Source organism: Bicyclus anynana, chromosome 20 (assembly GCF_947172395.1).
Source record: "Bicyclus anynana chromosome 20, ilBicAnyn1.1, whole genome shotgun sequence".
Classification (NCBI taxonomy): Eukaryota; Metazoa; Arthropoda; class Insecta; order Lepidoptera; family Nymphalidae; genus Bicyclus; species Bicyclus anynana.
Genome location: NC_069102.1, coordinates 10704408 through 10731280, shown reverse-complemented (window position 1 = coordinate 10731280; position 26873 = coordinate 10704408). Strand labels below are relative to the sequence as shown.

The 26873-nt window shown below is 34.3% G+C and overlaps 2 protein-coding genes and 1 long non-coding RNA gene across 3 annotated transcripts; all 3 read left to right on the top strand.

Moving 5' to 3' along the window:
• Nucleotides 1–1040: 1040 nt before the first annotated feature.
• LOC112058030 (uncharacterized) lies at nt 1041–10844 on the top strand. Its single transcript, XM_052887957.1, has 11 exons — nt 1041–1118; nt 2932–2974; nt 3925–3954; nt 4223–4252; nt 4599–4628; nt 6034–6135; nt 7318–7356; nt 7977–8003; nt 8079–8114; nt 9909–9959; nt 10783–10844. The coding sequence occupies exons 1-11, from the start codon at nt 1101–1103 to the stop codon at nt 10842–10844; spliced, it is 468 nt and encodes a 155-aa protein (XP_052743917.1). The 5' UTR covers nt 1041–1100.
• A 596-nt stretch (nt 10845–11440) lies between these two features.
• Nucleotides 11441–14623, top strand: LOC128199214 (uncharacterized). Its single transcript, XR_008251877.1, has 4 exons — nt 11441–11496; nt 11576–11626; nt 13515–13586; nt 14493–14623. It is a non-coding gene; the product is annotated as an uncharacterized LOC128199214 (long non-coding RNA).
• Nucleotides 14624–15795: 1172 nt separating this feature from the next.
• LOC112058035 (uncharacterized) lies at nt 15796–26075 on the top strand. Its single transcript, XM_052887698.1, has 9 exons — nt 15796–15856; nt 19257–19299; nt 19864–19890; nt 20464–20493; nt 21097–21123; nt 22044–22079; nt 23001–23024; nt 24266–24292; nt 25093–26075. The coding sequence occupies exons 1-9, from the start codon at nt 15845–15847 to the stop codon at nt 25125–25127; spliced, it is 261 nt and encodes an 86-aa protein (XP_052743658.1). The 5' UTR covers nt 15796–15844; the 3' UTR covers nt 25128–26075.
• Nucleotides 26076–26873: the final 798 nt, after the last annotated feature.

Here is a 26873-nt window from a genome sequence, read left to right as displayed (position 1 = left end):
GAATAAGAAAACGCATATTCGACAACAATAATCTCGAGAATTAGAAGATAGCCACCAATAGAATCCGGTGAAAAACGTGGACCATTCGAGACTGAGGTTAGCACCAAGATCACACTCTTCAGAAAATATGTAGGAACCAATCTAGAAAGGTATCTAGTATTTATCTATATAACTAGTAAAGGTAGTTCTGGAAAATTTTACTGCAACGGTTTTGTTATTAAAATAAGCAAAAGTGCAGTGTAAATAAATTGATAGCTACAAATATTTGACGGTGGTTTAGATCGTTTGTTGATAACAAAGAAAGGAAAAATTTATAAGTATGTTTACCTACGTAGGTAAATAAAAATATATTTCTTCAGGGTTATTCTACTGTCAAAATCACCCAACTTTTATTTATATATTATAATTTATCATCATCAATTGATATTGATTATGGGTAGGTACTTCAGAGCCAGTCCTCCATAAAGAAGAGAGGATATGGAGCTTAGACCCACCACGCTGCGCCAATGCGAGTTACCGGATGATAGTGATTAATTAATATGTAATCAATCACTCATCACCATGAACGACCTATTTTCGGCGCGCTGTTGAGCACGAATCACCTCTTAGAATAAGCGTGGTGGACTATTGGCCTAACCACTCTCATTCTGAGAGGACACTCGAGCTCAGCAGTGAGCCGAATATGGGTTGATAATGAATGAGATACATAATATATTATCCACGCGAGTAAAACAAAGTCGTAAAATAAAATCATGAAAAATATTTTAAATATCAAATACATCATGTATGTATATGTATGTATACACAGAATAATGAATCTCTATTCAGTGTATTAAAACAGGAAACCAATTTATTTCAAGTTACCTCTTATACCTAGGCACCGAAGATATAAAAATATTTGCATTGTTGTCGTTCAGTTCTTAAAACTATGACGAGTTTAAAATACTCGCTTGCCGGAGAAAAACACAATTTGTTCATCCTACGATGATTACTTGCCAAATATTAGCACAGTTTTAAACCCTGAATATAAGGAGACGAGACAAACATGGCCGCGTCACTTGTCGTTCGAATTTTGAAATAGTCTGTGATTTTGGACCATCATGAAAGCAATTATTGTGGTATGTAAAAATATTTTTTTTTTTGTTGTTGTTGATAGGTTTCACTTTGCTCTATTTCTCTATTTAATAATAATTATCTCTCTACTCTTTATTAACTATTACTCTTATCTGTCCCTCTCTTTTTTCCGGTAGGGTGATGATAATGATAGTAACATGAAGATCATTTTAATGTCTTGTTGACCTAACTGCTTCGTAGGTACTTGTAGATGCGGTGTTTAGCTAGTCCAGTTTTGTATCATAATGTTCTGGGTTCGAGTTAGGGTCAGGGCTATTTATTTATGTATTTAAACCACCAACAAAACAATAAGTAAATAGAATTACTTAAATTGTCTTAAAAACTCTGGTAGTACAAAACATATAATTTAACTTCAAAGTACAAATGATAGATCGTACCTACCTACTAACATTTAAAATTAATAGTTGAAAAAATAAAAATAGATTTCCGTTAATTTAAAAAGAAAAAAAAAACATGAATGCAACAAAAAAAATAATTTAAGGAAAACTACAGTCTATAACTTAACACTGCTATGAAACATTAAGGTTTTCCTATACATTCGAGAAATTTTCAGTCAAAGACCGGAGTTTGTATTATTTATGTTGGTCTTTATGGCTTTAAAAATTAATTATGCCGTAGATCCCGGTCATAGTTATTAATTAACTTTCGTCCGCACTTAGACGCCCTCTTTAATCCAGCCCTTAGAGTTATAGTATCGCTGTAAAAATGGAGTAACTTCTCCCGTTTTCTCAACATTTCCCTTCACTGCTCTGCTCCTATCGATCGTAGCGTGATGAAAAGTATACTTTAACCTACCCAGGAGTATGAAGAATAATTGTATCAAGTTTCGTTAAAAACCGTCGAGTACTTTTTGTTTCTATAACGAACATACAGACAAACAGACAGACGAAAATTTTACTGATTGCATTTTTGACATCAGTATCCATTACTAATGCCCCCTATAGTTATTTTGGAAATATATTTCATGTACAGAATTGACCTCTACAGATTTATTTTAAGTCTAAATGATCGTTTCAAAGACAATAGCTGATTATTTTATGTTGATAGTGATCCTATTTCAGCTTGTGAGTTCAAAGAACTCTTAATGAATCATAATTTAATACTAATTTGCAATCAAAATTGGGCAAATATACCAATAGACCACGTCAGTATTATTAAAATATCACTTATCTAGGAATAATACAAGTTGCTTAAAAAATTGCATCAGCTGATTACGAATACTTATCGATAATTACGTCGTAATTATAGTACGCCATCATTTAGTTTAGACCAATTATACTTAAACACTGTGCTAGGTACGAATAAACAATAAATTCATAGTAATCTTTATTTTGTAACAAGTTCAGTAAGTAAGATATTAGGTAGGTACCTACCTACAATACATAGAGCCGTGATAGCCCAGTGGATATGACCTCTGCCTCCGATTCCGGAGGGTGTGGGTTCGAATCCGGTCCGGGGCATGCACCTCCAACTTTTCAGTTGTGTGCATTTTAAGAAATTAAATAACACGTGTCTCAATCAGTTAAGGAAAACATCGTGAGGAAACCTGCATACCAGAGAATTATCTTAATTGTCGTGATGAAAATCGTGTGTGAAGTCTGCCAATCCGCATTGGGCCAGCGTGGTGGACTATTGGCCTAACCCCTCTCATTCTGAGAGGAGACTCGAGCTCAGCAGTGAGCCGAATATGGGTTGATGACGACGACTCTAATTCTAAGTTAGAATCCTGAGCCTTGTGAGGCCACTTTTATATGCTACTTATGAAATTGCTATTTAGCTAAAATAATCTTCTTACAGGTATTTCTGCTCGGTGTAGTTGCAATTGTTGCTTCGCAAAGAGGTACGTAAGCTCATTTACTAGACGATGATCGCAATTTAAACTGATGTGACGTCATTGTGACTGTGGGAATGCATGCTATATTTGAACAATGCTAAGTTTTTATTGTTGTTTGTTATGTATTTTTATGGTCAAACTGTTTATTTAAAAAAAAAGCTAGACTTGTTGCAAAAATTGTTACATATACATAATTATCGGTAAAACCACCTACCTACTCGAATGCACATAATATAACAAAGTGTCCTTATGTATGTGTTACTTGTACAAAAAAATATATAAATAAATAACTCGTCTATCTGTCTGTGTGTAATTCATAAATCAATACCAAATATTTAAATATTTTATGTTTGTATTGTAAGAACATGCTTTGCAAATTAATTCATAGCATACACATTATCAGCTTCTGCCAATCAAGCTTACAAATGAACTCATCTTTACTAATACTAATGATAATAAATAGGTATTTCGTTATTATTTTTCAAAAGTAGAGTGGAAGTCAATGTCTATACTACAGCCGTTCTTGTTGAGTACTGTTTACCAACAAACTAATATTAAAATGAGGGTAAAATCACTAGTCATTTCACACCTAATAATAATTATAATTAACTTGTTCTTGAATTAATGAAAATAAATTTGATTAATAAGCATGATTAGATTAATATATTTTTTATAACATTTTATAAACAAGTCATACATAATTTAAAATAAATAAGTTATGAAATGACATGCCTTTTCTACCTTCATTTCTAATTTATTTGTTGGTAAACAGTATTCATCAAGAAAGGCTGTAATATAAATTAATTTATTTCAATAAGGCTTAGTTTACAAGCACTTTAAAAACGTCAGGTAATAATATTATTAGACAATGGTGATAATAATTGGTCGAAAACTTAAAATTAAAGTCACAAATAACAATTTGTATTTCAATAACCAACCTTATATTTCATTTTCAGTGCACGTAGTCGACCAAAATCCTGAAGTCGGTAAGTAAATTTTGGCGAAAATTAATTATAGGTAAAAGTATGATATTTATATTTTAGAGAGAAAATATTTAATTGTTTGTTTGTTTGCATTGAATTGGCTCTGAAACTACTACTACACTATCTACGAGTGCTATAGGCTATATTTTATCCCCGTATTCCTACGGGAACGGGAAATACGCGGGTGAATTAATTATTATTAACTGAAATACCATATATTGTATGTAAGTAAATATTCATTTCTATAATCAACATAATATTTCGTTTCCAGTGAACGTGGTGGACCGAAATGATGCAGTCGGTAAGTTAATTTCACTGAAGTAATAATAATTAGAAAAAAGTACTGGCTACGAAACTGCGTCTGGCACAAAAACAGTCGAAGAATTTTTCCGCCTTGTCCGCCATAGACTCTCTAAAATTCACCTTAATTTTGGAGAACTGACAACCTTCATTAATGGAGAGGCACTTATAGAAGAAGAATAATAATTATACAACCATCCATGAAAATCGCTTTAAATTACATCTAAATGTTATCAGTACTTTTAGAGAAAAACGGGGATAAATATTATACATACAAACACACACCTATACCTAACATAATATGTAAAGATATCTTAATAACGAACATAATAATATTTCGTTTTCAGTGAACGTAGTTGACCGAAATGATGCAGTCGGTAAGTTAATATTACCAAAAATAAAATTAATTATTATAAACAACCAGAACCAAATGCCTTTAACAACCTAAACTTAGACTAATAACCTAAAGACCCGCAACACCAATTTTTCACTCCAAACGTAAGCCCTTATTCGCACGAGAGCTTTTTAACGAACGTTAAAAAAGGTTCAAATACGACAAATGCATTTCCAAGTACCTATATGTTTACACGACAGCGTTTTTAAAGACGACGCTTTTTTTCGAGCAGTGTTACATTTTCAATTGTGGGCATTGGAAATAGACTTTCATTTAACTTCATACATTACATAATTGAACGCTTTTTTAACGTCCGTTAAAAAACTCTTGTGCGAATGAGGGCTAAGCCCCTTCTGTATGTCAGCGTAAGAGCTAAGCTAATTTCACTCGCCGACACGCACACAATATACTTATCGTAGCGTAGCGATGTGTCAAGGGCTCCCATTTCGGGGCGCAAACGCCTTACGAACCCTGCGACTACACACTATGTATTTGTTGTAAATCTATGAACTTAAACTAAAAATTATTTTTTATATTATGTCTAGGTATTTGTCTATTATGTATATTGTAAGCTTGTACCTACTTCCTATATTAGGTAAATGCTGTTGTTTCGAAATACTTAAGCGACACCTATTATTTTTTTAGACACACAAAAAGCCAATGTACAAAATAATTATTTAAATAGTTTTGTTTAAGCAGAAATGTTAAAACGTTATTTGATTAAACAATGACGTAGGGTCGTTCGTGATGGAATGATGGTCAACATTAAGTTATTGACCATGTTGGATGTCAGCAAATAATGGACGTATTGGGAGCTTCGTCCAATCAGTCGTAACTATAAGTACTCGTATAGTGATGGACATAAGGGTTTGGTTTGATTTTTTTTTTACTGTTGACTTGAAATTAATAATACTAATAGACAAATTACTATAGCTAACGAGTTGTCTAGGTCGGTTGCAGCTGATTAACAAAGCTTTAACACATAAATGCTCGCATGGGGTCACCGCTCAAGAACGCAGAGCCTCACCCTTTCACTCCTGTGAGTTGCTCACTGATTGAACACAAAGAAGATCCAATTCAGGTCCACTCTTGTACGTCAATCGTCAAAAAAACGTCATGAAGCCGCCATTATTACTACTATTAGCTACCAGGGGCGCGGGGAACTTTTGGCTGCGACAATTGCTTAATTTTTTGTCTAAGACTGCTTTGACCCCCATGCGAGTAAAAACTACTACACTATACCACAGTAACTATACCCAGTTTTTCTTTATCGATCCCTAGTTGTCAACAATGTATGGTTAATTACGTGAATAACAAAAAGTTATACAAATGAAGCAAGTCAAAGAAAACGAGTTCAAAGTCTTTATTAAAATAGAAAATGTTCACAGAATCTCGTGCGGGCGGGTTCGTTGATACAGTGAGGAACGAAGTCGCTTCTCTACGGTCTAGGGTCCGTGATAGAACCAACAGAGTCCTATCAGCTTTAGGAGGTAGAATGTTTACACTACTACATGCAATCGAATAACATCTTTCACTCAATCAATCATTCAATCAATTTATTTATTTGCAGATACATGCATTATATATATACAGGTGGTCGGTAGTTGTAGATGTCAAATGTATCTTGCCAATTTGGCATGCAAATTATTTATTAAGTGTGTGTTATTAAATTAATTCAAATGACAATTTGAATTAATTTGATAACATAACTTTGCATGTCATTCTCAGCGGGCGATAGAACGAGCTATGCTTGGAGTTTCTCTGCGTGATCGAATCAGAAATGAGGCGATCCGCAGACGAACCAAGGTCACTGACATAGCTCAGCGAGTCGCGAAGCTGAAGTGGCAATGGGCAGGTCACATAGTTCGAAGAGCCGGAAAGCGCAGTGTTGGTCGATCCCCCACTATGACATCAAGCGGATCGCAGGAAACCGCTGGATGGCTGGCGGCTCGAGACCGTTGTGCTTGGAAGTCCATGCAAGAGGCCTATGTCCAGCAGTGGACGTCCATCGGCTGATAATGATGATGATGATGCCATTCTTATACTTTATTAAATTTGTCAACCAACTTCCAAAAAGGAGGAGGATCTTAATTCGACGCGTATGTTTTTTTTTTTTAATATTAGTTACCTCATATCTTCGTCATTTAATAACCAATTTTGGAAATTCTTGTTTTGTTCGAAAGAGTATACTGTCATATTGGTCTCATTTCATTTTCATGAAACTAGGTTTTGTAATTTTGTGTTAAAATCAAAATAACTGAAATACGTCTTTGAAGTCGGTTCCATTTTTATGTAAAAAAGATTATTTTAAAAAAGGATATTTTCGTAGTTTCTTCAACAATCAACGCCCATGTTCAAAGTTTTAAATGTCAATATTTGGATACTGTTCAAACTGACTGTAAAAGCAGTCGAGCTTGATTGTGTTTTAGTTTCGTTTAATTAACTTTACGCACTTGGTAAAACAGTTATTTTTAAATAGTATATTACAATGGGTCACGTCATGCCAGTCGCGAAAACAACCTATCGTGAAATTGTTTTTAGTTTATGTAGTTAAAAAAAATCAACTTTTAACAACCTTAGCATTAATATAATATTAATTACATCCTAAAACCTTATCATTAAAATTTGTAACAAGTATTATAATCAAGTAATTGATTAATATTTTGTTTCAGTGAACGTCGTTGACCATAATAACCCACCGCCAACTCCCGGTATGCATAAACAGTTTTTTTTTTTAATATTACTTGCCACATTTTTTTTTAATTAATAATAATATTCCCTTCCTCTCCAACTATTCGGGAAAGACTGTATTAGGAGTGTGTACGACAATAGATCAACGGGGCGGGGATCGAACCACCACCCCTCGGTGATGAGTCCGACCGCTCTTACCGTTGAACTATAAAGACTATTTATCACATCTCTTATGTCTTATTTATCAGGACGCCCGCGTTCGCGTGCAATTAAGATTTTCACTAATCCCGCAGGAACCGTGTACTTTTTCGGGATAAAAAGTTGCCTATAAAAACTAGGTTATGTTGCTCCATAGTCTCCTCTATCTTTTAGTGAAAGTCTGAATAAAATCGGACAGACAAAATATATCATTCATACCAAAAAAGACAAGAAGATTTGCGAAAAGCTGATTGTAATGATGGTATGAATTCTTTCACGCAAAAACCACTGACTGAATTTGCAATTTGTGAAAACCCTAATTTTACTCGGACGAAATAGTGGTCAGCCAGTCTTATATAATTTAAGTATGTAATTCTTTATGAAATAAGCTATTATGTTGAAATTTAAAAAGTTAAATTTACTTTATTTTATTAATTTTCAGTGAAAGTTGTCGACAACATTAATGGCGGTACGTATCAAACAATATTAAAAAATATATTTTTTATTTTTAAATAAAGATTAACGGAATATATTTTTTTTACAGTTAACGTAGTTGACAACAGCGGATATCCCTCGCCTGGTATGTTACATTACTAAACTTTACATTACTAAACAGTAATTAATTAAAAGGTATAAATCCGAAGATAGGAAGGTATTCCTAACAAAATTACTACAGATTTACATCTTAACTATCAACATAATTATCAGCATACTATAGTCTAACAAGTTCATTGATGACACTCCCATGATATCCGGGCAACGGGGGGAAAGATTGCGCGGGTGTGAAATGTGCGCTGGAAGATAGGTGCATCAGTCGTGGGTTTTTCATTAATCGCTACACGCCCCCCGGCCCGCGCGGGTCATCGGGAGTGTTACGAACGAAGTTGCCAAGCTATACACGTCACATACAGGTGAGGACATAAATGGAGCATAAACCTATCATGCTGCTCAAATGCTAGCTAGTGAGCTTCAAAATTCATTAGTATTAGTAGTTAATTTTAAGGAAGCTTAGTTTTTCACTATTGAAACGTCACTAATGAAACGTCATCAACTTCCCAACTCCGAAAAGAGAAAAAAAAAATATTTAAGCTCTCATTGTACCGGATACAATAATTATATTGTCACAACTTTAAATTATGCTTAAACACAATAAAGACCGGTCAACTTATACCAAAAAAAGTAAAGCAACATGAATTTCTACCAAGCTGAAAATCAGTAGCATTGTTTAAAATATGTTAAAAAATTCTTTCCCCTGTAAAGAACAAAATATTATTCAAGGTCAAAGGTCAAAAAAATGAGTTATTCGCGATTTACAGCAAAACGATAAGTTTTATCATGAAAATTGTTGAGACAAAATTGTAGATCATAAAATTATCTATAAAAATGCATCAATACTTTTTTCCTACGAGCCTTCGTTTTTGGAATATAACGATTCTAAAAGTTGTAAAACTTGTAATGGTCATAATGTGCAAATGTTTTATACTTGTAGTTGTTGCTGGCTGAAACTACAAGTATAAACTTTTCATTTCTCATACTCGGAAAGTAGTGTTGTTTTGATCTGAGTATTGGGTGAAAAATGCTGCTTCCCTACACAGGGAGAGAATAACTCATACAATTTACTTCCCACCTAAGGGCCGGAATAACTTTAAAAATAGAACTTTTCTAAAAAGTTTCTTTTTTTAATTTGTATCGAACTAAATTCGAACAAGCAAAGATCTTTGATCATACAGCCTGTTCAGACGTCAATGGAGCTCTTGAGGAAGAATTATTAAACTAAAAAGAATCAATTCCTACTCAGACTATAGCCGTCCGCGGGAAATAACCACTTTCAAGATCTTTTCACTCTCGGTTAACAATCTACTATTCTTTGACTTCTAACCGTAACATATATCACAGTACGCTCTAAACTCCTTGTCCACTCTGAAGTTGCAGCTCGCTGAATTGCGCAGCTATAACCCAGGGTTGAGATATGTTTTTTGTTCACTGCGTAGCTATACGCCTCGTGTTCAGAGTAGACTAGAACTTAAGCGCACACTATAATATACTTAGATTTCGTACCATTTCATTCAATATTTTTTCTTTTGAAATATTTTTTTTAATTTGAGAGTTTTTAACTAACCTTTTCAAATCTATGTAAATATAAACTAAAATTTATAGAAAAAGCATTAAAATAGATACATTAAGTTACAAATCAATCGCACAGAATAGGTGTAGGTAATTTGTAAATAGACAGGTAGACGAGTCATTTAATGAAAACACTTGTAGAGATCGCTACTAAGCGTTAAGACTGCCTTTGTATTTTGTATATTGTTTATTGTGGTATCTAAATAAATAACAAAGAAAATTAGATATTATGATCTGTGTATTTTTTCAGGTATCATAGGTAATGTCGATTCTGGCTTCTATCAACCGGGAGTTAATCAGGGTAAGGTTTTATAAATTTTCCAATTGAATTCTAGTTACCACAAAGTTATCTAATTATAACATATCTATAGATCGGTACTAATATTATTAATCTCTATATCTACTGAACCGATTTTGAAAATTTTTTTACAACTAGAAAACCACGTTATTTATGAGTATCGTAGATATATATCTCTTATCCTCATATTCTCATGGGACAGGAACTGCGCGGGTGAAACCGACGGGCGTCGGCTAGTCTATACACAAAATAAATCTGTACAGATGTCAATTCTGTACATGAAATATATTTCCAAAATAACTATTGATTAGTAGTAATAAAGATTAGATTAGGGGGTGATTAGTGACCGATACTGATGCCAAAAATGCAATCAACAAAATTTTTGTCTGTCTGTCTGTATGTTCGTTATAGAAACAAAAACTACTCGATGGATTTTAACGAAACTTGGTACAATTATGCTTCATATACTCCTGGGCAGGTTATAGTATAGTTTTCATCACGCTACGATCAATAGGAGCAGAGCAGTGAAGGGAAATGTTGGGAAAACGGGAGAAGTTATCCCACTTTTAAAGCGATACTGCTTTAAGGGCTCGATTAAAGAGGTATAAGGGCGGACGAAGTCGCGGGCATCCGCTAGTGTTACATAAGCGAGTAAAAACTCTATTTGTCGCCGATAGATTTCCTGCGATTAATTTGATGCGTAAATTTCAAAGCGAAGAAAGAAAATATATTTATTGAAACTTAAGTGCTGTTTAAGTTAATATATATGCTGCTAGTTATATTATATAAAAATAATTATTCAATTAAATTAAATTAACTATTACAGATATTGACCCTGGATTCAACAGGCCCTCGCGTCCAAATATCAGACCCCCTAAACGTAAGTAATTTAACTTATTACTTATTACCCGATTTTTTTTTTTCTATATCTTATTTTTCTTTTCAATGAAATGTTTAGCCCTTGACTGCGATCTTACCTGAGGATGCAGTCTAAGATGAAACCGCCTACTTTGAAAAGGTACAAGTTTATTCAACGCTCTGACAGTATACACGCAAAATATATAAAGGTTATATATAGTTCTGGTGTCCCATTATTTACAAGATTCGCTGTTATTTTTATTTATTTTATTTTTATTAATAAATGATTGTTTTGTCTACAGCTGGCGGAGGTATGTCCAAATACTCATTATTTTATATTAATTAGTCAGAATGTGATCGTTATAAAAGTATAATCATTTATCCCGATAAATTATTAAAACACTCTACATACGAATAGTATTAAATAACCCCTTATATTAGATTAGAATACTCATCAAATCTAAACTTATTAAGTATGTATTTAAAAAATATTCTGCTACTAAAATTAAGCAAACATTACACTGCTATAATCATAAACAAATAACAAAAACAAAATTTCCCGGAATTCTTTTATAACATAAATGTTTACTAAAAATATTGACATTGAATTTCAAAATTTGTTTTACAGGCAACTTTGAAAGTAATATCGATCCTGGAATTAATCTGCCAGAGCTTAACCAGGGTAAATACCTATTTTTTCCACTTATGATGAAATATATAAAAATACTGATCATTATACAATTCCAAAATTTATTTTACAGGGAACTTCCAAAATGTCGACCCTGGATTCTATCGGCCTGGAATAAACCAGGGTAAATATTATTAGGTTCCAAACAAACATTTAATAACAACTTAGAATATACGCTATGGTTAGAAATCATTATGAAACTCCAAAATCTGTTTTACAGGCAACTTTGCCAACGTCGACCCTGGATTCTATCAGCCAGGAATAAACCAGGGTAAATAATATTAGGATTCAAATAACAATTTGATAAAAATTTAGATGAAAACTCGACTCTTAGAATTCATTATATAAATCCAAAATCTATTTTCCAGGCAACTTTGACAATATTGACCCTGGATTCTATCAGCCAGGAATAAGCCAGGGTAAATAATATTAGGATTCAAATTACAATTTGATAACAATTTAGATGAAAACGCGACTCTTAGAATTCATTATATAAATCCAAAATCTATTTTACAGGCAACTTTGACAATATCGACCCTGGATTCTATCAGCCAGGAATAAACCAGGGTAAATACCTAATATTAGGATTCAAATAACCATTTGAAGACAGATTAAATGAAAACGCAATTCTTTGAAATACCTAATTATGAAACTCCAACATCTATTTTACAGGTAACTTTGACAATGTCGACCCTGGATTCTATCGGCCAGGAATAAGCCAGGGTAAATAATATTGTAATGTAAATAATAATTTCAAATAGCCATTTGCTAACAATTTAGATGAAAACGCGACGCTTAGAATTCATTATGAAAATCCATTCTATTTTACAGGCAACTTTGACAATGTCGACCCTGGATTCTATCGGCTAGGAATAAACCAGGGTAAATACCTATTTTTTCTGATTCAAATTGTCATTTGACTCCTAATAAGATAGAAACTTGGCTGGCTTGGCTCTTTTACGTAATTACTACCTACTACGTAAAGTGAGGATGATTTTTTTTACTCGTTTATGTCATAGTGTGGGTTATCGTTGGATAGGTCTTTGAAAGTTACTAATATCTTAATTTTAGGGATCCGTTTGTAAAATATTAAGCTTATAGGAGCTAATTTTTGTTAGAGTCAAGTTTCCCCACCCTCTACCAGCTAAACGGCTGTTTTACGTGAAAAAAATTACATGAGTAGAATATGTAATGAAATTACAAGAAAAACTATAATAGTCTGTTAAAACTAGAAAACTGAAATGTAGTACAGATATGTATATTAATTACTTGAACATTAAAAAGAAAATTAAGAAGAAAAATGGGTTAGTTCCCTACATGCAGTGTAAATGAATTTTTTATAGTCTGTCCCATGGTCTCGGATATCGTTAGTTATTATTTTTGTGCATTACATAAGAGATCAAAGTGCTAAATTAATCTACAGAACCATTACTGTGCGTGGCACGACACGCACTTGGCGGGTTTTTTAAAGTTACATTTGTAAAAATTGGTGTGTGTACTACCAGAAAAATACCAAAAAGAATGTCCTAGAAGTTTTTTCAAAATTCTACCCCTAAAGGGTTGAAATTTTTTAATATAAATAGTTCATGGTTTCTATTTTTGTAAAATTACTATTTGTTATATATAAAACATGTGAAAATTTATATAAAAAGGAATTGAATAGGGGTTTAATGTTTACACCGATTTTCACAAGGATTTAGTCGCGGTCGACCGATAGTAATAAATAATTGGCCCTAGGGTTTGAGGGCCCAAGCCCCTTAGAATTAAAATAGCTTCGAAAAATTACTACGACTAAAATTAAAAATATTTAAAACTTGTAAAATAAAAATTAAATAAATAATGTCCTACCTACTATTATGGGGTATTGGCTGTTTGACATTTTGTTCCTTTGTCAAAATATACAAATGAAAAAAAAAAGAATTTATAACCTGCTCCTTTTTTTAAGTCGGTTAATAATTTAAAAGAAATTATCAAATATTATTACCTAATTTAAATGTATTTCTCTTTAACAGCTCCCGATCCAAGTGTCTATTATAGACGTAAGTAGATTTGTTCTACTTATGCGCATCACAAATATAAAAAAGGTATTACATTTTAATTTTATTTATATAATGTACTATTACAATAACATTATAATTTACTAATTTTCCATTTTTTGTGGAAAGTGACTTAGTATATAGTTATACCAGCTGACGCCGCGCGGTTTTACCCGCTTGGTTCCCGTTGCCGTAGGAATTCGAAGATAATATAGCCTACTTCCCTCCCTCGATATATGGGCTATCTAACACTGAAAGAATTTTTCAAATCGGACCAGTAGTTCCTGAGATTAGCGCGTTCAAGCAAATAAACAAACAAACTCTTCAGCTTTATAATATTAGTATAGATATACTAAGATATATAGACTACAAGCCCTTGTACAAAAATTACCTGTGAAACGAATGAACGTGAATAACGCTTAGAAGGCTGTTACTATATCAGAATGTAACTTATACTCGTATGTACGAATAATAGAATTTAAAATTGACAAATAGAAAGAAAAACACAAAACATCAATTTACAAATTTTGACAAAAACCAAGAGAAAAAATTTAAACAAGAACTTTAAAATTAAAAGTCGAGAGAGAATTATACATTTTACAAATTATGAATAAAAATTTCAATTATTACAAACAGTATGGCTTAATTAATTTATTATATATTGGTAAAATAATAAAAAAATAAAATAGATAAACTGGGTATTTTTTAAGTCACAACTAATGACGAATTGAATTATTTAACGAAGCTCATAGGAAAAATTTTTATAATTTTGGATTTGAAATGCAACTTGTAACTGAATAAATCAAAGCGTTAGCTTTTAGCGATGTCTGTTCTGTGAAATCAATGGACTATTTTTGGCAATGAATTCCCTGTAGAGGTTACAAATCCGGGGTATTTTGGTAACTGAGTGGTTTCCAAGGTTATATCATCGGAGTAATAATTTTTTTTTTCCAGCGGACCCTTACTTACGCGGAGGACGCTAAACAAGCAGAAAAGAAAATAAAATTAAATATATTGTAATTTTTAACAGTTTTATACGTAAATTTTCTTACAAATGTAAACTTAATAAAGTAGTTCTGATTGTATATGTTATTTTTATTCATACCGATGTTACATTCTTGTGACACTTGTTATAAACGTGAATATAAACCCATGTTCAGATGTTTGCAGAGTAACACTTGCATACAAAGTTCCCTATCACTTTTTCCTTCTATAAAAAAGAAATTGTTTATTAAATTTATCCATAAAAACCCTTTTTAGTAAATACCTATCAATATAATAAGCTAAGCTACAAATTCCATCTTACTTCAAAGTTTTGACTGTGAAATTATGAATCTATTTGTCAATAACGACAAGTAGGCAGATGCCAGTGGCGTGTACTTCATATGTTCATTCATTTCGTTCATTATCAACCCATATTCGGCTCACTGCTGTGCTCGAGTCTCCTCTCAGAATGAGAGGGGTTAGGCCATTAGTCCACCACGCTGGCCCAATGCGGATTGGCAGGACACACGCAGAGAATTAAGAAAATTTTCCGGTGTGCAGGTTCCTCACGATGTTTTTCCTTCACCGCTCGAGACACGTGATAATTTGCGTTTTTTTCAGTTGCGTGCATTTTAATTTCTTAAAATGCACGCAACTGAAAAATTGGTGGTGCATGCCCCGGACCGGATTAGAACCCACGCCCTCCGGAATAGGAGGCAGAGGTTATATATGGGCTATCACGGCTCTACTTCATATATGCATAAATGCAATTTTCGACGATTCATTACGTACCTGTATTGGAGGAGGAATTTTCCATTTTGTACAATTTGTACCTATAGTGCATACCCTAGTTAAAAACCTTGTGCACGCCACTGGCAGTGGCGTAATTATAGTGCGGGAAAATAACCTGGGCTCTTAACTAGAAGGGGCCCCTAACCCACGAGGGCGTGAGCTCAGAAGACATTAAAAAATTTTTGACGTATTGGGGCCCATACAATAATAAAGAAAAGTAAAGTAAAGTAAAGTAAATAATAACTAGGGGACGCCCGCAACGTTGTTAGCATGAAATTCAGTTATTCCGAGAACAGACTAACAAAACAATACGTGCAGTAAAATTCTAAAGAATTACTTATTGTTTTGGGTTAACCAACTATTTGTTATGTCGCGTAAGCAGAATTTGTACTAGGAAAAATATTATTTGCCGACTGACACTCACCAAATATTGACCCTAGGTTATCTTGCTCTTTATAAATACGCCACAGAGATGCTCGATGTTAAATCACGGTCGTATTTTGACATTCACGTTTGTGCCTTTCAACATCATGAAATTTGCGGTATGTATGATCTTATTATTATTTATTGAAAGACAAATTAAATTAATTTAATTATAAAAATGAATGAATGACTAAAAAAATATAAATAAAGCGAATGTGAGTCGCACCAACACACCAAGGGTTCCGTACAAATTAAAAAATAAATGGTTAGATAAATGTCATTTTACTGTTGGGAAAACTTTGTTACCGTAAATGGACAATGGATACAGTCTTTGTCCGCGATTAGACTAACGTCACTATTGGATATGTTTTATAATAGTTATGTTTTATGGTTTCGAGTTATTTGAAGTCCAAGTACAATGTCCAAATTAGTGTCACTTATTAAATAAAATAATAATAAGCTAGATAACCAAAACTAGCTATCCGTCTCACACACCCGCAAGGACGTGGAGGAAACAGTTCCGGGGTTGGACCCCTTTACTGTGATTACAGACGCCTGCCTTGAATACGGTCAGGGTCATTGGGAAGCCATTATAGGCTTAAAGTGATCAAGGAAATCACCTGGGCTGGGTTAGTCCCGCTTGTGGGAAGCCCGGCCCCGGTGAGTGTGGCTGAGCCACTGTGAAAAATGGTGGTCTGCGAGAGATGGTGGTGCGAGATACCTTCTAGGGAATACTTTAGATAGGGGGGGTCTATGTTATAAGAATAGCATCCCTAGGGAATGCTTTCTTGTCGGGTCTCCTGTGATATGATGATGGACCTGATGGACGTCGAAGTCGCTGTGTCCGCTCGCAGAAAAAGTTTTTCCGCGAGCCGCCCAACGAATTCGTCCAAGCTTTCAATCTTAGGTCCCTGGCTATGGTTGCATTTCTCACGAATCTTGGAGCCAGGGCAAGGTAACTAAGGGCCCTGGTGCAAATAAAAATGGGCCCCACTACCTTCTAAACTGGTAAGGTTACAACAAGTAAAAATATTCATCAGCTCTTTTTCGTTATCAAAATTTTCTAAATACAGTTTGATCGCGATTTTCTGGTAAAGATTAGAGGGCGCCCTGAGCTTTAGCGCCCCGGGGCATTGCACCGCCTATACTACAGCCTTTCTTGATGAGTACTGTTTACCAACAAACAAATTAAAAATGCGGGTATAAATCACTATAGTATGCGCATTATCATCTGAGTCGTCCGGTCATAAAAGTCAAAAAAGATAGGAATGTGCAGCGCGCCTACCTGCGCACCCTAATTATCGATAAACGGCTACCTGCGCACGTGCTAATGATGAGTCAATAATGATTTGGACGATTCTGATTGGTCGGTTTCTAATGTAATTGCATTGCGTATTTTTTTTGCTATAAATGTGTTTACTGCAATTAAATAAATACATTCATGTGTTACTCGTTGCGCACTATGGATACTAATATATAATAAATTTGGCAGAAGACGAAGATTCTGATGATGAAGACTCAGATGAAGATTAATTTTATTTAGTTAATAATTATATAATATGAAATATGTATTATATTAAATCAAATATTGTTAATTTTTTTAATTTTGTGAACAAGATACGATAATAAACTTTACTTATCGATAATATGTCTTTCATTGTTACACCCTTCACTAGACGGCTCCATAAGACCCATAAGTGCAAGCGAGATAGATATAGAGAAATGATTTATGGCCCTAAGACTCAGTTGTTAATGCTATTAGTATAGTCATCTCACACCTAATAATAATTATAATTAACTTGTTCTTATATTAATGAAAATAAATTTGATTAATAAGATAAGAACAATTAGATATGGTTAAAATATTCTATGTAACATTTTATAAAGAAACCATACATAGTTTAAAATAAATAAGATATGAAATGACATGCGTTTTCTACCTTCATTTCTAATTTCTTTGTTGGTAAACAGTACTCCGTGAGCCGTGATAGCCCAGTGGATATGACCTCTGCCTCCGATTCCGGAGGGTGTGGGTTCGAATCCGGTCCGGGGCATGCACCTCCAACTTTTCAGTTGTGTACATTTTAAGAAATTAAATATCACGTGTCTCAGTCGGTAAAGGAAAACATCGTGAGGAAATCTGCACACCAGAGTATTACCTTAATTCTCTTTGGGCCAGCGTGGTGGACTATTGGCCTAACCCCTCTCATTCTGAGAGGAGATTCGAGCTCAGCAGTGAGCCGAATATGGGTTGATGACGAAACAGTATTCATCAATAAAGGCTGTAGTATAGACCCTGAATATTTACGAAATTGTATATAATACGCGGCAAAGAGTTCTCTGCTACTACGAACTTGATTAATTAAGACCGGATATTTTGTTTTGATTACCGCAACAATTACATTATCTTGAACTGTGACCTCTCTATATATAGGTAATCTTATTCACATTACAGTGTTATGAAATTCACATTTATGTTACTGCTGATTATAATTGTTATCATTCATTTTGTTTACAAAGTAAACAAAAATGTTATTCAAAGATAGTTTATCGCAGCGCTATCGATTGGGTTCAAATCCGGTGAAACCGACTACTACATACAACCTTATCTATATACATAATCTTTTTATCATAAAAATGGAACCGACTTTTTTTTTTATTCTTTACAAGTTAGCCCTTAACTACAATCTCACCTGGTGGTAAGTGATGATGCAATCTAAGATGGAAGCGGGCTCACTTGTTACGCTTGTCACGTGTCACTTGGAACGCTAAATCGCTTGGCGGTACGTCTTTGCCGGTAGGGTGGTAACTATCCACGGCCGAAGCCTCCCACCAGCCAGACCTGGACCAATTAAGAAAACCTCAATCGGCCCAGCCGGGGATCGAACCCAGGACCTCCGTCTTGTAAATCCACCGCGCATATCCATCATAGGCCGTCGCAAAGACTTATTTCAGTTATTTTGATTTTAACACAAATTAACTAAAACCGATTTTCGTGAAAATATAATGGGACCAATCTGGAAGTATATTCTTTTAAACAAAAAGAGAATTTTTAGAATTTGTTAATAAATGAGGAAAAATAAAAGCGCTAAAAAACAACGTATATAATATTGTGTGTTCGATCTACTGATCGGTTTAGCAGTACCAAGCCAATCCCATTAAGTTTTCCTCTTCCACGATTTGTCATCATCGCTTTGTTTAGTCAAGTGAAAGTCAGAAGATCACACACATTATTTTTAAGGCCCATAGTCAAGCCCGTAGATACGATCTTGAAAAAAAGTCCATCATCATTGATAACCCATATTCGGGTCACTGTTGAGCACGAGTCTCCTCTCAGAATGCGAGAGGATAGGCTTTAGTCCACCACTCTGACCAGATTTCACACACCTAGCGAATTGTGAAAATTCTCTGGTATGCAGGTTTCCACACGATGTTTTTCCTTCACCGTTTGAGCGTAGATCGCTCGAATATTTTTTGTATAATCGAGCTATATTGTAAAAATCTTTTCTTTTTTTCCAGATTGTTCTTTTCGCTCTTGTGGCGATGGTGGCTTCACAAGGAGGTATGTGACTAAAACTATTTATTTTAGAAAGTAATTTTTTATCTATGACTCGAAGGCAGATATTGCAACCATGATTAATAGATACCGTAATAAATTACCTATTATTTATTTATACGTTTTAATTATAATGACAAAAATCTGGCTTTCACACACTATTTAAAACTTTTTGTAACAAAGGTCATCGAAAGTAGAACAGTATAATGTAAACATAAATAAACACACAAATGTTAAGAGAATAACAAAGAAATTGTGCAAGCAAAATGCAATCAACCAAACATTTTAGTTGATTCTTAGCATATTTTGGCTGGTGGGAGGCTTCGGCCGTGGCTAGTTACCATCCTACCGACAAAGACGTACCGCCAAGCAATTCAGCGTTCCGGTATGATGCCGTGTAGAAACCGAAAGGGGTGTGGATTTTCATACTCCTCCTAACAAGTTAGCCCGCTTCCATCTTAAGACTGCATCATCACTTACCATCAGGTGAGATTGAAGTCAAGGGCTAACTTGTAAAGAATAAAAAAAATTGTAATAAATAAAAGAATAATTTTATATATTTTTTTTCAGTTAACGTTGTGGACAACACGAATGGAGGTACGTCTCGCGTCTCGAATTAATTTAATTACTCGTAATTAACGGAGTTTTGGATATTAGAAGAAGAGACTGAAATCGTAGGGCGAAATTAAAAACGAAAACATGTGCGTCTCGACGCTCAAAGTGATAAGCGTATGCGTGAGAGAAACAGATGCCACACAGAGTGGCGCCGTAACGCGTTACGTTACGATGCTTTTTACTCTCCCTGCAGTTATCACTCCAAAAAGTTTTAAAGTTTATTATAATAATATTTGACGTTGTATATTGATAAAAATATTATTATTTACTTTTATAAATATAATTAATATACAATCCTATTACATTAATTTGCATAATAATACTCTTATATGTATAAATTGAATAACCTTTAATATGACTAAAATTAACTTTAAGCTATTTATACTTATTAACTTAATTTACTATTTTTTTTTATATTTTATATATACTCAGAGGCACAATTATCCGCCTACTTTAATATACTCGTGCCATTTTAAAGTGGGCGGATAATTGTGCCTCTGAGTATATTTTTGTTGAATAGTAAAGTAATATAAAACCATTTATGTGTGTTTACAGTTCACGTAGTGGATAACAATGATGGGGGCAGTAAGTATTTTTAATTACCTTAAATTAAAATATAATTTATACTAATACGTTACGTTTTCTGGTGCGGGGTCCTTGACACTTTATAGAGAGACACTTGAGAGAAGAAAGTGTTGGTCGACCCCTCACTAGGCGGATCGAAGACATCAAGCGGGTTGCAGTGACCCGCTGGATGCTGGTAGCTCGAGATCGTGACGCTTAGAAGTTCACGCAAAAGGCCTATGTCCTGCAGTGTACGTCCATCGGCTTTTGATAATGATCGCCAAAGACCGACGGGATACGTTGGCTCCTTAGATCGATTATTACCCAAAGATAAAAATTTGATTTATCGATTTTGATTTACATCGTACAACTCATAGGAAAATCAAGGTAAATTGCAACTGTTCGCATCGTGGGAAAAAAATGGCTGAGTCCAACATTGATGCAGGCTTTGAAGGCGCATAGTTTTGCATAATTATTTGGATATTTTGCTAAAATCTGTAATATATAAATATTATAAGCTTTTCATACCATAAATGTTACTTATAGATTTATTATAAAATGTTAGACCTTTATTCACTGTTTTAGTAACACAATTAAATAATATGTACGTTTCATTTTTTCCAGATCCATTCCCGAACAACCCAGATGGCTGTGAGTTAACAGAACTATACTCAGAGGCACAATTATCCGCCCACTTTAATATGATGCGAGTATATTAAAGTGGGCGAATAATTGTGATCTCTGAGTGTATTATAATATTATCTACTACTAAAAATACACAATTATTAAAATATTATTAATATTTTTTAAACTTTTGTACACAAAAAATTTAATTATTATTTAATTTATACGTCCCGAATTGTAAATGCGAACGTGAGTTTGCAAATTGCTACGCTTTCACGCCTAAACAACTAAACCGATTTATAAAATTCTTACACCAATGCCAAGCCACATTATCCGCAAGTAACAAAGATTGAATGCTGATTTTCCTACAGAAACAGCAACTACGCGGGTGAAACCGCGCGGACGACCGCTGTTTATTTTACGCTTCCACGGATAAACTACCATAAAATAAAATAATCTATACTAATATTATAAAGCTGAAGAGTTTGTTTGTTTGTTTGATTGAACGCGCTAATCTCAGGAACAACTGGTCCGATTTGAAAAATTCTTTCAGTGTTAGATAGCTCATTCATCGAGGAAGGCTATAGGCTATATTTTATCCCTGTATTCTTACGGGAACGGGAACCACGTGGGTAAAACCGCGCGGCGTCTACTAGTAATTAATATAGAATGTAAATAGTATACCTCCAAGCAGTGCGTATCTCTTTTAAAATTCGCCTTTTCATTTTTTATATTACACAAGTGTTATGCTAGCCTCTCACCATCCGATAAGCCCTCATGCCTGCAGCGTTAGCGGCTTGACGTTTGAAAAACTGATCGTGTGTTGATCGCCGTCGGCATGCACATCGCGACCAAAACACGATCAGCGCTGCAGGCATGTGAGCTTATTGAATCGTCAGTGGCTGACTTAAGGGTGTAACTAATTATCGTAAAATAATTATTTTCAGTCGTCATCGATGAAGGTTTCTACCGTCCTTCTAACCGTAAGTATCATAAACTATTTGTTTGATTTTTAACCGACTTCAAAAAAAGGAGGAGGTTCTCAATCTTAAGCGTATGTGTTTTTTTTTAGTGTTTGTTACCGCATAACTTCGTAATTTCTTAACCAATTTTTAAAATTCTGTGTTTGTTTGAAAGAGTATACTTCCAGATTGGTCCCGGTTACTTTTTTTTGTTAAAAAATTTTAAGAAAAAAATGTAACCTACTTCAAAATCACAAAAAAAAAATCGAAAAATATCATCGTATGTGCTACCTTCTGATCACTATGAAGGCGGTGTGCTATTGGACCTCGTAGGTGACGCTGCTGTCGGGAATGGGGATGATGACTAGGTTTGAATATATTGATTTTTATGATACATTCGGGTAAATAAGGTCAATGTTAACTAATTTATACATAAAAAGCAAAGATTGTCTGGATATTTGCAAAATATTTTTTTTTGAACGCCCATACAAATCTAACGATCAGCGAGCCAACGACGTCACTAAATCATTCCATTTTGTATGGAGCCTTTTTCAGGAATCCGCGGCAGCGCCGCAAATCTGACCCTTTAAATCCCTGTAGCTCCGAAAGTAATTATCGCAGATACCCTGTTACTTTTACAAAATTGCTTTACTATTAGCATACTCTTAATTTATATACAATTTAAAAAAAACTGTTATCATCCCTATTCCAAGGTGGTTAAAAGTTCGCCGAGTCAGTTATAAAGATGAGAATTGAGACGGTAGAACGATAATATCTACATCTATATATAATAAAACTGTAGCAGGTTCAATTCTGTACATTTAAGATATTTTGAAAAATTTCGTTGGGGGCATTATATAATCGATACTGAAGCTACAAAAAAAATTGTTTAATCCTTAGAAAAAATATTACAAATTTGATTTTGTTTTTTTTTTCTTATAGCAAGCGGCAACAATGACAATTCTGGTAAGTGCTATTTAAATCAAATCTTTATTATTAATTTATTTTAACAGTCCATTCAATACCAGCCGGGCTATTCACTCCTTTGCTCTTTATTAACAATTAAAAATAAACATAAAATCAATTGAGAAGGCCATCTACCTACTCTATGATATCCACGAAGGGTTATCAGAAGGCGCCGGATGACGTTTCTATCATAGAATCTCAATTTCGTATATGTCAAATAACATACGTCAATGTTAGTGAATTAGCCTGCCTTCCTCGTTTTAGGATATCGGTATAGATTCCCACACTGATTCAATGTAGGTTTTTTTATTCTTTGAAAGTTAGCCCTTGACTACAATCTCACCTGATGGTAAATGATGCAGTCTAGATGGAAGCACCCCTTTCGGTTTCTACACGACATTGTACCGGAACGCTAAATCGCTTGGCGGTACGTCTTTGCCGGTAGGGTGGTAACTAACCACGGTCAAATCCTCCCACCTGTCAGATCTGGACCAATTAAGGAAACCTCAATCGGCCTATCTGGGAATCGAACCCAGGAACCCTCACCTAACCTAACCCAATCCCTCCGTCTTGCAAATACACCGCACATAGCACTGCGCTACGAAGGTCGTCAGAACTGTTAAGTTAGCAGAGTTAGGGTGATAATGTCAAATTCTTTAAAGACTAAGATCAGATTTTCATGATGAGGGGGAGAGTCTGTCTCTGTCTCCAATTTCGGAGTGTGTGTATTTGAATCCGGCCCGGGATATGTACCTCAAACTTTTCAGTTGTGTGCATTTTAAGAAATTAAATATTACGTGTCTCAAACGGCAAGGAATACATCGTGAGGAAACCTGCTTATTAAAGAATTTGCTTAATTTTCTGCGTGTGTGAAGTCTGCCAATCCGCATTGGGTCAACGTGGTGGACTAATGGCCCTTCCCAATCTGAGAGGAGACTCGCACTCAGCAGTGAGCCGAATATTCGTGGTCTCCGAGGCACGGGGGTGACATCACCAATTTCCTAACTCTGACCTGAGCACGTATTTGTAACTTCTTGGTTAAAAGAAATCCTCAGTATCCTCAGTATCCTCATATTAGATTCAGGATTCGAACCCCGGACCTCGAGATCTAAAGACTAAAGTGACATAGGCTAACCACTGAACTAACAAGGCAGTTTAATATTTATTTAAATGAAATACTAAGTCTATTATACTCTCATGTAGCTAATTCTTATAATTGATTTTCCTTAAATTTTCAACAGGTCTCTACATTCCGAATTACCCGAAATGTAAGTTAATACATACTTAATTTTTATATTACACTTGATGCAGCAAGCATAATATTGGCCAAAAGATAATAAATTATAAATATTCTAATGATTCTAACTTTAAAGTTATGTTAGTTATAAGAATTTAAATATCACGTGTCTCAAACGTTAAAGGAAAAACATCGTGAGGAAACCTGCATACCTAAGAATTTTCCAATTTCTCGACGTGTGTGAAGTCTGTCAATCCAATTGGGCCTGCGGACAATAGCCTAACCTCTCTTATTCTTAGAGGAGACTCGTGCTCAACGTGAGCCGAAAATAAGTTGCTAATGATGATGATGATTCTATTTTTTGAAGACGGTTGAGGTAAAAATGAAGTTAGACAAAATTGACTTATTCCAATATTCAAAAACAGTATTTTTGGTGTAGGTAAAGGGCGGTAAAATTTATTATTGCCCAAAGCCTGCGGCAAAATTGCTAGATCGGCCCCTGGCTGCGGCTCCCGGTCTTGATTCTGAAGTATGCCTCTCTGACTGAGAGTTACATAATATGTGTAATTTTTGCCGTGGAGACCGTTGGGCCATGGAGCCGCAGTGCCAAAAAATTTCACCACGGCTAGTTGCCTCGACTGGTGACAGAAGGGCTAACTCATTTTTTTCGCAAAGGATCAGCTTAGCTGTCCAGCGTGGAAAAATCAGACAATATTCTTGCTACCACTCCACATGGGCATGAGATGTATAGTTATTAGGATAAGTTAGCTTATTTTCCTCAGTGAATTTTTTCTCAATGAATAAACTTAAATATTACAATTTTTTTTTCAGATGACGATCCCTACTACCGTGGAGGCAAGAAGTGATTTTAATAATAATATAATATGACAATCTTATTGTTATTGTAAAATGTATATATAGTTTTGTGTTATAAAAATAAAATGTATGAAATTCAAAACTTATCTCTATTTCCGATACGATTCCGATCGACCACCAACCGATTAATGTTGTAATAGGTATATTTGTATAAGGTTCTTACAGAGCGAAAAAATCACATTAAATGCAGAAACTTTTCATTTTGTAATCAAATTAAGTATACCCACAGTGCATACTTTAGTTATACACCCTGTACACGCCTCTGTGTTATCAATTGTTTATAAAAATCTGACACGATCTTGATAACATATCATTAGATTTCAGAGATTTTGATAAAATACGGTTTTTCATATCAGAGCAAATCAAAAGAGTTCGCGATATGCTTTCACTATTATTCTTAGGGTTCCGTATCTCTAAAGGTAAAAAATGGAACCTTTTGTAGGGTAACTTTGTTTTCCGTCTTTTTTCAACCAACTTCAAAAAAGGCGGAGGTTCTCAATTCAAAGCGTATGTTTTTTTTTAATGTTTGTTACCTCATGACATCCTCATTTATTAACCAATTTTTTTTTGTATACTTCCAGTTTAGTCCCATTTTATTTTCATGAAAATTTGTTCCGTAATTTTGTATTTAAATCAAAATAATTGAAATACGTCTTTGAAGTCGGTTCCGTTTTTATATTAAAAAGATTATTTTACATTATATATTGAATCATGCTTGACAGTAAGCGATGATGCAGCCTGTAGTGGATCTCTCTTGCTTAGAAGATGCCTATACACTATTGACTTGACCCATGTTATAGATAGCAGGGAAAACGGAAGCTGGCAAGGCATTCTATAACTTCGCAGCCTGTCTATTAAGACCCTTTATCTTGGGAAAGCATTAGGTATCGAGTTGAAGTTAAGTCTAAATACTCGGTCTTTTGAACCTGCGAAAATCAAATTCCTAAGTTAAAATAAAAAATATAGGAGTGTTGATGCCACTATAAGCATTATTAGTCAATGAGAAAAATCGTATATTTCGACACTCAAGGAAATAAAAATGTATAGAATAGATTTGCGTCAATCTTGAACTAAGAAATTTGACAAGTTTTATACTGCAAGTAAAGAAAAATTTTTAAACTATACATTTTCTTTACAATCTATACTAAAGCTCTCTCTTTATCTACTAAACCTATTTTGAAAATTCTTTTACCACTAGATAATCTCACGCTCGAAATTTGAATGCTAATATTCATTATCATAATTTGCCTGTAACTTCGAGTACAACAGGATATTTTTCATTACTACGCCGACACACAAGATAACACACATAAGCTTGGTGCAGATATAATTACATATTTATATAACACAAGCGGAAGCCGCGCGGTTTCGCCCGCGTGGTTACCGTTCCCGTAGGAATACGGGGGTCATAATTATAGCCTTACTCAATAAATGGGCTATCTAACGCTGAAAGAATTTTTCAAATCGGACCAGTAGTTCCTGAGATTAGCGCGTTCAACCAAACAAACTCTTCAGCTTTATAATATTAGTATAGGTTTTGTAATGGTGGTAATAATTTACCTGAATTTATTGTAACATTTTTCTCAGACGGAGCACATTTGCAACCTTCATAAATTTATAACATAGTTATGTATATTTATAGTTTTAAGACAATAGTACTTTTTAACCGACTTCCAAAAAGGAGGAGGTTCTACGTTCGGCTGTATGTATGTTTTTTTATTTTTTTTTAAGTATGT

What these genes read in the sequence shown, in the direction of transcription:
- LOC112058030 (XM_052887957.1), top strand. An exon ending in TGACCGAAATGATGCAGTCG is followed by an intron (nt 4,629 to 6,033) that starts GTAAGTTAATAT and finishes AAATGTTCACAG; the next exon opens with AATCTCGTGCGGGCGGGTTC. An exon ending in TAACCCACCGCCAACTCCCG is followed by an intron (nt 7,357 to 7,976) that starts GTATGCATAAAC and finishes ATTAATTTTCAG; the next exon opens with TGAAAGTTGTCGACAACATT.
- LOC112058035 (XM_052887698.1), top strand. An exon ending in GGATAACAATGATGGGGGCA is followed by an intron (nt 20,494 to 21,096) that starts GTAAGTATTTTT and finishes CATTTTTTCCAG; the next exon opens with ATCCATTCCCGAACAACCCA. An exon ending in TTTCTACCGTCCTTCTAACC is followed by an intron (nt 22,080 to 23,000) that starts GTAAGTATCATA and finishes TTTTTCTTATAG; the next exon opens with CAAGCGGCAACAATGACAAT.